Genomic DNA, 17121 nt, shown 5'->3' with positions numbered 1-17121 from the left:
ATATCTCTCAACTTGAGGGAGAGGTCACACCTCTTCATCATGTATGCCCTTTGGCAAGAGAAATACCCTTTCACCATTAGCACCCTTTGAAAGAGTGCAACTCTTCATTATTTCTACCCTTTGAAAGGGCAACAGCCTTTTGTAATCAGATCTGCACTTATTATTTAAATCAGATCTGCACTTCTCATTTCCAATTTATCCTCCCTCTCAAATGAGGTTCTCTTATCCTTTTTATATCTCATTGTTGCGGGAGTCACAACTTTTCCTTTCATGTCTTTTGACTTTTCATTAACTTAATTAATTTTTAATTAATCATATTTAATTATATTATTTTATATTTTAATTTAATTTTTAATTTTTTAATTTTATTATTATCATTTATTATTAAATTCTATTTTGAAGTGGGGACATTACAGATTGTAAGGACATCAACTGATTATTGCATAATAAGATCTGAGATTATAGCTGGGTTTTTTTACCTCCAAGAGGGAGGTTTTCCCAGGGTATTTTTGATGTTCCTTGTATTCATTGTTTTGATTATCTGTTATTGCTATCTATATTTATCAGTCTGATCCTAAAATTAACAATTATTGTCCAAAAATTGGACTGAATTTGGAATTTCTTAAATTTATCTCAGATGTTTAATTTGGTTACTTTAATTGGGATGTCTGTACACCAATTAATGGTCATCCTTATCAAGATTACTGGCAATTTTTGGAGCCAAGAACCTTCATATGTTTGGCTACTAGTTACTCATTTTTGCTCAAAAGGTTTTTCATTATATCATTGGGGTTGCGTTACCCTGATCATAAAGTTTCTTAGTTTTGTTTGCTTTAGGAAAGTGGGCTTGCAATCTTTCCTGTAGTTTCTCTATGCACTCTTTTGCAATCACTCATATAGTGACAAGTCAAGTACTCTTTGCTAGCTTGTCAATAATTCTTCTTCACTTGCAAGATACTCCAATAAATTTGCTCCTGATGCTGAAGTCTCCTCTCACGCATGTCCCAAAGTGTAGACAAAAGGTACCCTGATATATTGTGTTGTAGTCAGCAAAGACCATAAGGTATAAGTTAAATAGTGTTGCTCAAGAAATATGGTCTAGGGTGATTGTGACTTAAGTGGACCCAGCGCACCAGCTTAATATAGCAGTAACATAAATTTAGGTAAAATTGAGTGAATTGACATGCACGTAATATAGGGATTATCTATGTTAACAGGTACCTTCCTAGATGTAAATTTGACGCCTAACAATTGTGGATATCCCTTGTCAATTATCTAGCTTATCTTACATAGTCGATTCTCAAATTGGACAAGGTGGACAACTTCTTGGTTGCATGCTAGTATCCTCCAAAAAAAATATGATTTGAAGAAAATATACAACAAGAATAACCTTGTTTATGATTCATGTCAGATGTCACTTAAGACAAGAAGGGAGCAAACAGTCTACAAGAAATACCTTCAGAGCGACCAAATACCTCTTATATGAAGAAATATGAAACTGGAAAGGACTTTGAAAGGGGAAAAATGTGCCAATCACACATTTGTGCTGAAGAAACAATATGCAAAGTTCAACATTATAAAATTTGAAATGAGCAAGTTGTAAACTGAGGAAATAGATTGTTTTCTTACTTTCAGAATTATCTTTTATTGTAGCTTAGCTTTTGTAACAAATAGAGGCCAACAATGAAATCCCAATCAACTTTCCTTAAATATTCTTGAATGTTAGACCACAATTATAAGAAATTCTATGCTGCTGGCATGTAACCGTACCTTACACATAATATTCAATCTCAAATTTTGTGGTATTTTAAAAGTTATTGGAACATTGACCCTTTTGAGTTTTTATTGATATCCATCTCTTACCTTCCTTGCAAGAAGGTGATCTGAGCTCCTTTTGTGTTTATTTAGAAACCACACCGGCTGTCATATTTATTTCTTTTATCTTTTACTCTGTGATGGAACTTGGAACTTGGGAATGCAAAGAAAATTAACGAAAATGGGAGAACATTGGCATCCTGATAAGATTTTGGAAAGTATTTTATGCTAAGCACATAGTTTCTATATATAGTATCTGAGTGTGCAAGATGTTGAGTGGACTCCAAAAAGCCAATACTTATCACCGTAGTTAAAGCACTGATTATAACAAGATAATTAGTTTGTGACATCAACATGCAATTTTTAACATTGATTTCTGGCTGCAGGTAACAAATACAACTTTGGAAGTATTGGATTCCATTGGAAACAAAATTCAGACTCAGATTGTGCCAGTTGATCCAGCAACCAGAAGAGTACGCAATTTCTACACACAGGACATGTCAGTTCAAGCTGGGCCCTTGTTTAATTTATATTTTGAAGCTTCAGTTCCTCCTCTTGGTTATTCTGTCTATTTCCTAAAAGCTGCAAAGAATGGAGCTTCTGGTAAGAGATAAATATTATTATTTGAAATATATTTATGGCATTATTTTCCTTATATATTTTGTGTTTTATTTGCTTCATTCTGAACAGACGCACTGCAGAGGTTATTAACCTCTTACAAAATTTGGATGCGTTTCTTCTTATTCATGTATTTAAATATGGAGTATTGCATTCATTTTATATTCATGGGTGCTTGTTCGGAAATTAGCTGCAGGAACTCTGTCAATGAAGCCAGGACATATCAATGGAGAAATAATTGTGGATTCAACAAGGATTCAGCTTGCATTCTCGAAGTCTACAGGGCTGCTGAAGGAGATCAGAAATCATCATAATAATGTATGTAATTAGATTTTGCCTTGTCCCAACTGAATGAACTGCACTTTATAAATCATTTACATCGGATGGAAAAAGTAAACCTGTGATGGTACTTAAATTCAATTTATACACATAATAAAGTATAAGACTATAGTTATACTGCAAATCCTTGTTAACATTCATGAATGTCAGTGCAAGAGTCCAAATAATTACCTTTTATTTCTTGTTAGTGCATTTTCTGTTTGAAGCGAATCATATGCTATTTAACATTTCTATTTACCATGCCTTGTAGTGTATCAGCATCATTGGCTTTCTCTCTCAGATTTTGGTGAAAATTGATTTTTGAAGAGGAATTGTGAAGGAGTAAATTTTTTCTAAGTGTTGAAACACAAGAATAAAGTGCTTTTTTTGATTTTAAGACATTATTTTCAGAATTGAAGGTGAATTTCAGTCACAAAGAATAATTTCAAAGATCTAAAATGTGAAATTGACTGAATTCTTCTATTATTCTGTCAAAATTCATCAATTTTTAGACCAAATTCTTCACTTTCAGTCTGCTTTTTCGCAGAAATTTAGCTTTTTGACAAGCTGAAAGTGAAATTTTCAAGTAAAAGCGTCTGAAAATTAGAATTAAAATCACCAAGTTGTCTTGAAAATAATATTGAATTTTTGTGTGTTATACAGGTCAATGACCTCCAAAGGAGCACCTTCCAGAAAAGCACCAATGAAGTTTGCTAGTTAAGGAGTTCAACCGGAATCCAAGATCAAATCCAAATGGAAGAATGTCACAAACATTGACCTTGGACATGTGGACTTAGAAGAATTCAAAAAGAGAATGTATGGGCATGATGGACACCTGCCGACACCCATTACTTGCCGGATGATGAGAAATGGCATCGTCCAATCAGTTGGATTTCCTCCAACTAAGGAATGTGCTGAGCTGATAGTTGAATGTGCTATACACTACAACGCACAATCAAAAGAGATTATTGCACCTGATGGAAGGGTTTTAGCTAATCTTTCGGAGTTAGCCACTCAAGAGACATTTGGAATTCCAATCTACAATAAAACCTCCTACAAGACCAAAGAAGATACCAAAAGGATCTATGATAGCTAGTCTGAACTCTGTGCGACAAATATTAACAAGTCATGGTTGAAAAAGAAAAGACTCCAAGGGAAAGTGCCAAAGAATTTGTTGCGCCCATACTTCAAAAAAGAATATGGTGATATCATCCTACTGCTGAATAGAGTAATGACCAGCCCTCAGGGTGTGCCATTTGAGACATGGATGTACTACTTCATAGATAAAATTACCTCGGGAGTCAAGATGTTCAATTGGTCTTGCATACTCAGCAACAATCTTCATGAACAGTTGATAAATTTGGAAAGACAAAGTCATTCTACATGAGCTCCTACATTATCTACCCATTGGCCAGAAATTTTAGATATTCTGAATTGATCTGCAGAGGCCTAGTTGGCAATGGAGAAAATGAATTCAAGTCTTATGACTGTTATCCTCAACTACAACTCAAGGAAAGAAGCCATTTCAAGCAAGTCAATGATGCATTCCTGATGTACATCACAAGGACATTACAAGGAGGAACTCACCAGAGGCTATCTTCAGAAGCCAAAAGTTTAATCAACAAGTATGGATCATGATTTATCCAGTTTCCAAAATTTACATAAATAAGAGTTCAAGGTTTTGATGGTTGTCCTTACCGACTTCCTATCTATCCAACCAACAGAATGGTCGTACTTGAAGTTCTTAGACAAGTAAAAACATTTCAAAGCTTCACAAGAATAAAGTAGAAGGCAGCAATATCCTTTCCATTCTTTATTGGAAATATGGAGGAGTCTTGTCTGACAACACAGGCAGCTGAAAGTGCCAGGCTAGAAATGCAGTGGTATATCTTTACATTCTACTGATCTAGAGCTAGTTATGACCATCTCGACAATATTGGATCAGTGAATGGAGAAAGATTTAGACATAGAGTGGACATAGATGTTTTTTGGGCAAATGGATGAATTTGACATATGGAAAGACTATGGTCCAGACTGCCAGTAAGCTTGATCAAAACAATTGAACATTTCCTTGTTCTAGATCAGTTGGAAGATAATACAGAGTATACTCAGCCTAACTTTGATGAGCATGCACCTCTTCCTCCTATCAAATGGTTAGAATTAGAGCATGTAGATTTGACCACCTTGATGCAGCTAGTTATGAAATATTCCAGGTGGTGGGTTGATCAGTAGAGTCATAGATTAAGACGGAGAAATATAACCTTGACTTATGACTTGATGGGTGAGGCAAAAGAATGTTCTTCAAATGCAGAGGCATCTCAAAGGCAGTTGTGAATGAAGGACTTGCTCAGAAGAAACAAAGGTTAGAACCATCTCGTTCTGCCGCATCAACAAACATAATCGATACATTAGCTATTGATAAGTCAGTGGTAGAGATGGAAATTCCTTCCCCAGTCCATGGAGAAAATGAAGAGCCAATCCATCAATAAGATGAGCAACCTCCGTCCCCTACCGGCACAGAAGTATTGGAGTCAGACAATGAAATGAATGTTGAGGAAGGAGAATTTCAAGAAGGCATGATTTTCGCCCTTCGAGGTATCGCATGTGAAGAAGGCAATCAGGAAGTGGAAGGCATTGAGAAACCCACTGTTCTTGATTGGTTGGAGGAGAGATTGAAAGAAAACACACAAGAAATAGAAGTTCAAGAAGAGGATGATATGGCAGATTTCTTGGCAAGATTAGAATAAGTTGCTACAAAGAAGCCAGCTAGAAGGTTTTCCACCATCTAGAGAGATGAAGCCGGCTGTCGCACAGTACAGATTTCTATATCAAAGGTAGATAAGGCAAAAGGAGATATTGCTTCTCATGGATATGAAATCACTACACTCAATTTGGGACCAACTACCAAGAAGCAGGAAGCTGAAGATTTGGATAACTCAGTTGCTTCCATGAAGGCAAGACTGGACAAGGAAGTAGGAAAGAAGAAGGAATATAAGAGAGAAGTTGAGTGTCTAAGGGATTATATTCAGCATTTGACTAAGCCGCTTGATCAAGAAAATCCAGAAGCTCCTCCACTCTTGAATTCACAAGAAGCAGTCATAAGTTTTGAGGAAGAAGCAGTGATAGCTAGAGAGACCAAGGCATGGATAGAAAGCATAGGTAAAGAGGCAACCACATTTGTGGAAAGGTTAGCATTGACATATGGACAAACCTCCTCTCCACTCTCCAGGATTGCAAGCATGGTAGAAGCATGAGCTTATCTTTAGGACATTCAAGAAAGAATCATTCCTTGCCTTAGAATGTTGAAAGGAATGTCAAAGCAATAATTAATTGATGGAAGTATAATTGAAGTAGGAGCGACATATAATTTTAGTAGTTGGCATTGGACATTGGTTGCGAGGTCTTCGAGAAAGTGAATGTAGATGCTGACAGAGTAGAGAAGCAGATAAAGAAATTCAAGACACAGTTTACCTTGTAGTTGCAGAAGTGCTTGAGAAAGAAACCATCTGAGAGAAGGATATGAAGTCAGAAAATCTAAAGGTCAAGACACAAGAAATCTTCTCCACTGGACCAGTCCTGAAGTAGAATTTGTCTATGGCATCAAACCTCTTGTCCATCAGAGATGCTTTCCACAAATAGGAATTAGACTGGGAAATAACATTTGCTGTATTTGCAAATGATTTGGAAGGACTAGAATTCAGAGTCAGTGTGTTGCCACATGTCACGATGGAAGAGGTTGATCAAATTGTGTCCAAGTTCATTGAACATTCTGCCTCAACAGGAGAAGGGGGTGCAATCCTAAAAGATAGCACCTTGTGCCACTTGTCTTGCATGCATTGGATATTAGTTTTATTTTGGGAAACCTGTTGACGTGTATTTTCTACACAATCATACACAGAATAAAATACCGACAGGCATCTTATCCTCTCTTGAGAAAATAGTCTCTAACTGCTGAAGATCTGCGAAAAGGATCAGTTAGATGGACTCCAAGGTTCTTTTAGTGGGGTCTCCACGTGTGGACAAGCTTTTTAGTGGTATGATGTGATTTGCTGTTTCCTCCAAGGCGTCTTACGGATTCAAAGGCTCGAAGATTTTACTAATCTAAAAAGGAACTTTCAAAAAATGGCAAAAGGACAGGGTTTAAGGAAGTCTAATCTAGCCTAACCCTATGAATGACTTAGCGTGAATGAGATTTGGCAAGACTCAACTAACTTCAATTTTGCCATAAGGTAACAACTCAATTGAAATTAGTGCGATCTTCTAAGGTAATATAATGGTATTCAATGCATCAAAGACCAAGGACACTACTACGAAGGTACATATCCAAGACACAATGATAATCGAAGATTAAGGACTCAAAGTGTTCTCCAGTCGACCACGCAAGGCGTTCCTACAATCAGCAAGAAGCTAGTGGTTTGGATTGCGAATCCCACCAAATATCAAATCTCACACTTAGTCTTTCAAATTAACAAACTACTTTGATTGAGCGTGATTTAAGTACATCCAACAACCATGAAGATAACTTAAGAAATTTGCAACAAAACACCATAACTTCAATATTTTATTGATTTCCAAGTCATCATATACAACAATTGCTTGAATTTCTCTCTTCAAGACTCAATCTTGCTACAAAATAAAAATTGCTTCTAACTCTAATCTCTCTATTTCACTCTTATCTGACTATTCGACTCTTAACTATTATCATACTATTACCAAATGAAATGAAAAATGGGGGTATAAATAGCATCCCCAGTTACAATGAAAGGTCCAGATTGAAAGTAAATCAATGGACAAGATCATGACACCTAAACCCTAATTAGGGTTTGTTACAAATGACCTCCTTTTTACTGAACAACATTAAATACATAGCCAAATATTAAATTCGACACAAAAATCTAGGAGGTATCAACCAATGAGAAATAAGATGTCATGTCATCTGTAACAACCTTTCATCTAGAATCTTATTCCCTTTCCAATTCTCTTTCTTAGCATATGCAATGAATTTTGTCACGATTCCTTCGATTTCTGTGCTTGGAATCTCGGGAAGATTCTTGATACTCTCTTCTAAGTGGATAACCTGATCAAATGCATCTAGAAGAGCTGTGTCCCAAGTAGGTTCAAGTTCCTTTGTTCTATCAATCAGGAGCATGGTGGCATACATCTGATCATACTGCTCATCTGTAACATCTGCGTCCTTGCGAAAGATGATCTTGATTCTATCCTCAAATTCTTGTAAATCCACATCTGTCTCGACCTCGATCCTTCTGCCAAGAATGGTACGAAGTACCTCAAATACTCTGTCCTGGATCGGATTGATCACCTCCTCAACTTGACCACATCTAACACTGATGTCCTCGAAGAGAACACTCTTTATATGGAGTAAGGTTGACCACTGAAACAAACTGTGAGAATCACCTTCTAAGATCCTCTCCTGCGCTAAAATTCTTCTGGATGTGTGTCTTATAACCTTCAAGACAGGGATGACAACGTCCTTGGTATGGGCAAATGCAGCTACTGTTGCCATCAATCTGTGAATAATCTCAAGAACTTGGATAGCCTGATGGGTGATCTTCGACATCCTTGTAACAAACTCAATGGCCACCGTGTGAGATCTATCCATCCAACCACATGTACGCTGGACCAGGTTCCTGAACCTTTCTGCTTCATTGATTGATTGAAGGGGCAATGCCTGCAATGGTGATCTAACTGGATCCTGACGTCCCAAAGGTTCATTGATGTGACTGAAATATGTCCTCCATGCACCGACCTCTCTCTCAAGCTTTCTATTCTTTTCTACTTCTTCTCTAAGCTTGTCCTTCAATGCCTCAAATGTGTCGGTGGCATCATCTAAAGTCTGCTCTGCTGTGGATGGTCCTAACTCAATAGTCTGTATATGATAGTCTTCTGCTAGGATCTCACCCTCATATTTGTCTGCTGCCGGTGTAGCTATCTGCAGTTTTCTAGATCCAGTCTCATCTCGAATCATCTTGGACATCTTTGTAGCCTTCTTCTTCTCTGTTGTCATATGTGAACGTCCCACGAGGCTCTCTAAATCAATTGCACTGTCCTCGTCCTCAATTACGATCACCTTAGTCAATCTTTCCTTCAACCAATCTGGGATATTTGATCTTGTCTCTTGAACTTGAATTTCTTTATGTACTATTTCTTCTTGTCTGGGAGGAGATGTTACTTCATTATCATTATCTAAATCATAGTCTTGGAGAGATCCATCGGATGAAACATGCTGTGCCTGTCCTTCCTCCTGTCTATCATTCTGTACCATCGATTCCATGGACTCTTCCACTCGAATTGTTCTATCCTCTGGTCTGGAAGAAGTACCTGGTGTTTGATCTTTGTTGGCACCTTGCTTTTTCTTGGAAGACTCTTTCTTTTCTGATCTTTCTTTTCTCTTCGAACCCCTCGAATGGAGATTGCCCTCACTGGCACATCGAAGGTTACCTTCACCTGAATTCCTAGGATTAGGATTGCCTTCACTAACACTGGCTCCACCTTCAACTGGTTTTTCTTCCAAAGTAAAAGACATAGCTATGCCTTGTTCTCTCAACTTCTGATGCTGAACGTCTACCCATCTGCGAGTACAAGACAAGACTGGTGCCATCAAATCATCTAAATCCACGGCCTCGGGCTCATTCCAATTCAAACTAATTGTTTTACTTTCTCTATCATATGAAGATTGAATGTGCCTGCCGTTGTCCTGAGCTTGGTCGGCCACTCTGTAAATCTTACATTTCCTGATGAAATCCAAAGGCAATCTAGAATGTATCTTTCGTTTCACTTCGAGATCATCTAGGAGATTCATCATAAAATCTTCAATTTGGTACTCATGTCTAAATCTTCTACCGACCGTCTCCTCTAAATGTCCATGTGGATCAAAACTATTCCTCCAAGCAAAAGATGAAAAAGGATACAAGGCTAACTCCTTCTCTGCGTCATCCATGGCTAAGACATTAGGACATACCTCAACTGAATTACCCAAAATAATAGGTACCTGAACTCCATTCTGATGTCTGTGTCTGAATGCCTTCACATATGCTGCCAACTGCCTTGTTACTTCAAGTAACACAATTCTGTCTGTCGGGTACCTCGGCAACATGTATGGAGGTAAAGGACATCCATGCACTCTAATGTAAGTGAACTTGGGAAACTGAATGAACCAAGCACCGTACCTCTTGATGAACTCCTGGGCATCCTGAGATAATCTGTTGTGAATCCCTCCTTGCAACGTCCTGTTGATGTTCATCGTGAAAGTATCCTTGATTAACTTGTAGTTCTTCCCTGGTGGATGATGCAAGTAGGTATAGGATTCACAAACTCTGACCTCGCCGGGTCCTCTTCCAATCACTCCTCTGTGAGGTAGTCCTGCGTACTCAACGCTCCTGATTAAGGCATAGATGACGTATGAACTCATGTGGAAGGACTTAGTAGCCCTGAGTCTTCTCAACTGTACGTCTAAGCAATGGCTAATTATCCTAGCCCAATGTATTGTACCCTTTCCTTGAACAATCACCTGGATGAAGTAAAACATCCATTTCTCAAAATAGAAGGCATGGGGTGCTCCTGTAACTCTGTTGAGCATAGTAATCAAATCTCTGTACTCCTCTTGGAAATCAATCCTGTGTGGTGTGTTCGGTACTTTGCTCAGACGGGGACGACTCTTGAGTAACCAGTTCTTGTTGATTATGCTTAGGCAAGCATCTGGATCATCATCGTACACTGATCTGGCTCCTTCAATGCTCTTGTATATCATGTCCCTATGCTCTGGAAGATGGAAGGCCTCACTTATGGCTTCCTCTGAAAGGTACGCCAAAGTGTTTCCCTCGTTGGACACAATTGTCCTGGACTGTGGATTGTAATGACGGGCACACTCGAGCATCAATTCGTGGCACTGAATAGCTGGAGGAAAACCGGCCGCCTTAATGATGCCACTCTCTATTATTCTCCGGGCGACAGGTGATGGCTTGCCGATGTAAGGGACCTCCCGGAACTTCTTCGTGCTAAAGTTCCCCAAGTTTGTATCTCCAATGTTGCTCCACTTTGACACGATCTTGGTCTCCACTTCTTCGGTCTTCTGATCTTCTTTCATGAGAGCCGAGCGACTGGTGGATGCTCCCGCCTTTGGGGTCGCCATACCTACACAACATTCCATTATAAGAAATAGATTTTGCAATAAATAACGTAAATAAGAGAGATAAATATTAGGAAACCTCATGATAAGTCTCTAGAGTTATCATTTCCTAAAATACAACGATTGAGCCAAGAGATTCAAAATTCAAAAATTCAAAATTTGAAATATGACGATGAATGAATAAAGCAATAATAATAAATCGTCATACCTTGATAGAGAGCTAACTCTAAAATGCAAAAAGGAAATTTGCCTGGGCAAAATTGGAGGAGTAAAATAGTCTTCAATGTGGTCTCCTCAAAATCGGCTTCGCCACCTTTGGATTCCAATGTGATCTTCAAGTATCGCCTTTGGCGTGGTCTTAAATGATCTTCAAATTTGTCCTTGACAAATCGCTCAAACAAATCTCCAAGTCCTTAGCAAATTCGCCTCCTTGTATCTTCAAATTCGCACTTGGTGTGGTCTTCAAATTCGCACCACCCTTGGTCTTCAATGCAATTCGCACTCTATACTTGATGATATACTTCGCATCACCTTTGGTTTGGATAAAGCGCCACCCTTTGGATCGAAGCGCCACCTTTGGATAATATTCGCACTATCTTTGAACACACTTAACACTTTCCTTCGTCCTCCTTAATTCGCATGTAGAGAGGTAAAATAATGATGTAGAAATGATAGTTTTTACCCCCCTTATATAGCGCGTTCATCCTTCACCCCTTAGGCCGACTTGATAAAAATAAAACCGTTTTTTAAATGATTTGCAATAGAATAACAAGGCCGACTTGCCTATTTGAGCGCTCAAATTGATTTTTTTTATTAATTAAATAATTAATTATTAATGCCTTGCGTTTTTTAAATGAGAATTTTGATTTTTAAATAAGGCAAAAAATAATTAATAAATGTTTAACGCCATATTAAATGCTAAATAAAAATGATTTTCAAATTTTTAAATTGATTTAGCATTTAAGGAAATTTGAATTGTTTAATTTGGCGCCAAAAATATGAAAATAAAGGGACGTACCTCATCGTTCTGGTCCCTTGGAGAGGGACAAGAGCGATCCATGATTTTGGTCTTGATTCTTGCATTTTCAACGTTCAACTCCTTCATTTCCACGTTCCAAATCGATCATCTGGTGGTCCTTCGAATTTGAATCTCTTTCTTGTGCGAGCAAGTGCATCTCATGACCATTATCGCCCTGGTCTTGTGCGTCCTTGCCTTAACGTGATTTTCAAAGAATATCATGTGTTTTGCCTAACATCGCCCTTGTCCCTTGGAGAGGGACAGGAGCGATCTCCATGTCTTCATGTTCATCTTGTATCTTTGACCTTCGAAATATCATTGTAAGGCGAATAACACCTATGCTCGTGTCTTTTGCGCTTATTCTATTTGTCTTCATTATGTGTTTGGACGCATTAAAGGGATCATCGCCCTTGTCCCTTGGAGAGGGACAGGAGCGATCCATTATTTCTCCTTGATCTTGGCGACTTTTAAACTTCGATCTCCTTTGCAACGTCTTCCCAACGATGTCCCTTACCTTGCTTATCCTCGCCTAAACCATGATCGTGAAGGAATATGCGTGTTTTTAATAGTATCGCCTTGGTCCTTGTCCAAAGGACAAGAGCGATGGGAGACTTTTAAATTATTTGGCGATGTTTGGACGTTCAAACCCTTGCGAATTATCTTCAAACGATGCCTTGGACCATATGCAATCTTAGGACGCCTTGACTTAGCTTGAACTTGAAACAAAACAAGGAATCCAAAGCAAATCGCCCTGGTCCCTTGGAGAGGGACAGGAGCGATATGGTCCCTAGGTCCATTTTGGTGATTATTTAACGTTTGAAATCTTCATGCATCACCTTTCTACCTTTCCGTGGACCCTCTAAGACCTTGCGAAATCTTGTCCTTTGTAAATCTTGCATGAATTGATCAAATATATCCAATATCGCTCTGGTCCCTTCCTGAGGGACAGGAGCGAAGTTCATCATTGCGAGCTTGTTCTTGTTTTTACCAACTTGCAATTATCTTCATTGCGTGAAATGACGTCCTTTAAGTCCTCTTGGTAGCTTAATATTTGCTTGTCCTTTGAAATCGATGCCTTAATGGAAATATCGCTCTGGTCCCTTGGAGAGGGACAGGAGCGATCTGGGTCTTAGAGTGCACATTCCTTCCATGTGATGACCTTTACAACCTTGCGCTTTGATGGAAATGCCCTAAAATGTCTTCGCCACCCTTCGTCTTGACTTGGATCGGTTTAAACTTGAACAAGAAGCAATACAACCATTGTATCGCCCTGGTCCCTTGGAGAGGGACAGGAGCGAACTTGCTCTTGTGGCCTTCATTTCACTTTGTCACCTTCCAAATTTATATTCAATGGATTTGTCATGCTCTACTCCATTCATCCATGCCCTGACATCATCTGCGACCTTGCAAGAAAAGCAATTATATCAAAAATCGCTCTGGTCCCTTCCTGAGGGACAGGAGCGAACTAGGCATTTAACACTGTTATGGACGTCCCAAAAATCTTCAAATTATATTCAATGCGTTCATCTCATGTTTTCCCTTGCTTTTGAACGTAAACTTGCCTTGACCCTTGTCTGGATTTTGCAAAATGAAGGAAATCGCTCTGGTCCCTGGGAGAGGGACGAGAGCTACAAGGTACCTCGCCCTGGTCCCTTGGAGAGGGATAGGAGCGATTTGGTCAATATAGGTCATTCTCCTTCGTTTTTGCATCTCAAATTATATTCATTTGGCAAAGTATCTGCCCTTGGACGTCCTCAAATCATTAAGTTTTCAAAATCTTGCAAGGACAAGGCGAAATTTGAATTGTAGCTCCGGTCCTTCACTGAGGGACAGGAGCGATTTTCCTCCTAGAGGCATTTCTGTGCTCACGAAAATCTTCAATTTATATTCAATGGAAAGATCTTGTCGCTCTCCATCACTTCAAACGTAAAATTTGTCTGGACTCTGCAAGGATGATGAGATATTTGAAAATGAGCTCCCGTCCTTCACTGAGGGACAGGAGCGATTTTGCTCCTACAGGCCAAAATAACAAGATTTTTCACATTTTAACACTTCACGAGGCGAAAACAAATCAATTCCAATGCCCAGGATCAAAATTCAAAAAAAGTCAAAATTTGGTCAAAATATTCAATCGGACAAAAATTCATATTGACGGCCAACACTTAGACAAATTTAAGCTCTGCATGAACATTCCAATTGAAAATTAGACCATTTTGGCGAATTCATTGCATTCAAAATTTGCATTCTAGAAAAGGAAGCTCAAAAGCTCTCAAAAACGACTGGATTTTGGCTTGAAAAGGCAAAATTTAAAACCCTAAGGCTTAGCCCTAAATCCAGACAACTAACAAACTAACAAAACCCTAAAAACGAAAGCGAAAACGAGCGAAAACAAGCAAAAAGAGGGGGTCCCCATTTGCGATGGGGCGATGTGTGAAATGGTCACAACAAAACCCTAATTAGGGTTAGGTTGTCTTAATCTCGACCGTTGATCTTAGATTGATCTTGACTATTCATTTGGGAAAGCCTAAAAGAGAAGAAATATTTCTCCTGCTTAGGAGAAACAAGCATTACCCCGACGCCTGCACCATTCTTGTTTCTTGAACCATCAAAAAACATGTTCCATAACCCCTCTGAATTTCCTTGCGTCTTGATGAGGTTAGGGATAGGAGTATCCTCTTCATGGATACAATAGGTGCCAAGCCCAGTCTCTTCAGTCTCAGCTAATGGATCAAATTGAAAAGCATTGGCCCATTCGTCCAGCAAGCAATTAGGAACCTCTTGCAAGAGATTAGCAGGCTCACGGATAGCACACTCCTCCCCCTCTTCATGCAAAGTGCAATTCATGTTTATAGGGCTAGGGGTGTAGGGCTCAATGTGGTTTTGGGCAATGGGCTCTACCCTTATGGTGACCTTGGTACCATACCTTGTTCGAAATAGCATATGGGACCAGTCGGAAGACAGGTACCCACCTATCTTGGCTGTGAAGTCTCTAGACAGGCAGATGGTGAAGAAGGCAAGGATGTCGATGATGGATACGTCTTGCAAGACAGTGCAACCAGGGCATGCATGCAATGTTAATTTCAAATTTTTTACCACCCCTACTGTCTTAATAGAAGTGCCATCTAATTGGACCACCCCTTTGGTCACGGGTTCATATTCTATGCCAAGAAGATCAGCTACCTTCTTAGGCATGACTGAGTTACTAGCTCCTGAATCTATCATGCAGTTGTGAAGCAAGTTATCTCCTATGATTATGGAGAGATAGAAAGGGGGAGGCTTGCTGATCTTGCTTGAATCTTCTTCCTCCTTGGGCTGCACCAAGTTGGTGGAGGCTGCCTTTTCGCTGATTGGTGCCTCACCACCTGACTGATTGACATCCTTTAATGCCTCTTTAAGCAAATTCCTTTGGGATGGGATTGAAAGGGCCTCCCACATAGTGACGTTGAGGTTGGCCTTCTTCATCTGATCAACTATGTTGAAAGGAACACCAATTGACTTTAGAGGCCCCTTTGAGGCTACAAGGTCAACTTTTTCTCTTTGGACGACTTGGACCTCTTTCCGCCTCTTGTTCCCTTGCATGGTACTTTGGCTTGTATCATGGACAGCTACATTGGGTGTTGGAGCTTGAACTGATGTTGAAGGTGAGGTAGCCTCCATGGCTCTCTTCTTTGACCTCGCATACTGCAACATGGACTCACCATTTGTTTGGTTCAAACCATAGAATTCTGCCTCCTGCCAATTGACAAAGGTAGAATCCCCTTGTAAGTGAGCCTGAGTGCCAACACTAGGCTGATTTGGGTCATATTGCTGGCCATAAGTGGTCGGCTCATCTTGCACCACTAAGGTTTGGGCAAACCCTCCATTTTGGCATACACCTTGGTTGTGTGGCTGATTACATGGTTGACACCAATCTTGCTCTTGGGCAAGGTTATTTTGCATTGGAACTATCGCCTTTGAGTTGCTTGCATTTGTGGGGTTCACACTATTCAAAGGCTTGGCATTGCTCCATTGGTTTTGCCCTTGAAAGGGTGTCTTGTTTTGCTAATAATTCTGACCTTGTGTTTGGTAAGGTCTGTTATACTGAGTTTGCTGTCTTTTTAGTGCCACCAATTCATTGCCAAAGTTTTGTAATAGAGCCTTGACCTCATGGAGCTCATTAGAGGACGTAGATGGTGTGGATGGTTGACTTGCAGGTGCCATGGGAATAGGAGCCAAGGTTGGTTGTTGAGTAGGAGCTTCTGGGAAGAGAGGCATCAGAGGCCTTGGAGCTATCTTCCTAGCTTGAATCAAACAATTTTCTGCTCTTATGGCTATGTCATATGCACTCGGTAGAGAGGCTCCACCCATCGATTGTACCATGACAGCTATATCGCTGTTGAGAGCTCTAAGATAATACAAGAAGGCATGATTTGCGGATGGCTTCACTAGAGTAGGAATCCTATTCCATGTCTTATGGAATATGAAGTTGAAGTCTCCCATGAACTCGTGGGGTGCCCTCTTGATCGTAGTTAACTGCTCCACAAGTGATAGGTGATCACTTTTGTCTTCAAAATGGTTGCACAATTTCTCCCCCAATTCATCCCAATTGTGGATGGAGCTAGACGACAACCCTCTATACCACTGCAAGGCTTTGCCTTTCAAAGATGTGGCCAAGAGTCTAACAGCAACATCATCCTGAGTGACGTTATGGACAGAGCAGATGTTTGCAATGTTTTGAATGTGCTCAATGGGTGTAGTAGCTGTTTCGCCAGTGAAGTATGGTATACTCTTTAATGCAGCCACTGGTATGTCATTCCATTGAGTCAAAACAAGGGGACTCCCCCCATTGAAGGTAACAAAGACTTGATTTCTTGCCATGTGAAACAATGGTCTATTGATATGAGTGGTAGGAGCCCTTGATAGAAAAGGTCTTGTAAATGGAGGAGTAGAACGAGACCTGGGAGATGGAGTGTTTACAACCTCGTCACCTCTGACTGGTGATAATGAAGGTCTACCTCTCCTCCTTCTAGAGCCAAACTACCCTTAGAAGATGCCCTTGTATGAATTTTGGGCATGAAATTTGCAACCGCCCTCGGGAGCTCGGAGGTCCAGCGTTGCGAAGTGTGACCACTTCAGCACCTCGGGAGCTCGGATGTCCGGAGTCGGAAGTTCGGGAGTTCGAAACCTGGGAGTTTCGGGCTTTTGGGCCAAGCACCTCGGAACCTGG

At 39.9% G+C, this 17121-nt stretch overlaps 1 protein-coding gene across 3 annotated transcripts in view; it reads left to right on the top strand.

Moving 5' to 3' along the window:
• The window catches only part of LOC131076800 (alpha-mannosidase), a 213039-nt gene that overhangs the window by 122965 nt on the left and 72953 nt on the right, over positions 1–17121 (top strand). For all 3 annotated transcript variants that reach the window (XM_058014134.2, XM_058014133.2, XM_058014132.2), the window contains exons 15-16: positions 2202–2418; positions 2624–2751. In XM_058014134.2, the coding sequence (XP_057870117.2) occupies positions 2202–2418; positions 2624–2751 (345 nt within the window). The remainder of the gene's footprint in view (positions 1–2201; positions 2419–2623; positions 2752–17121) is intronic.

This window comes from Cryptomeria japonica, chromosome 11, assembly GCF_030272615.1.
Source record: "Cryptomeria japonica chromosome 11, Sugi_1.0, whole genome shotgun sequence".
Lineage (NCBI taxonomy): Eukaryota > Viridiplantae > Streptophyta > Pinopsida > Cupressales > Cupressaceae > Cryptomeria > Cryptomeria japonica.
Note: the sequence above shows the minus strand (reverse complement) of the source record. Positions and strands in the feature narration are given on the sequence as shown.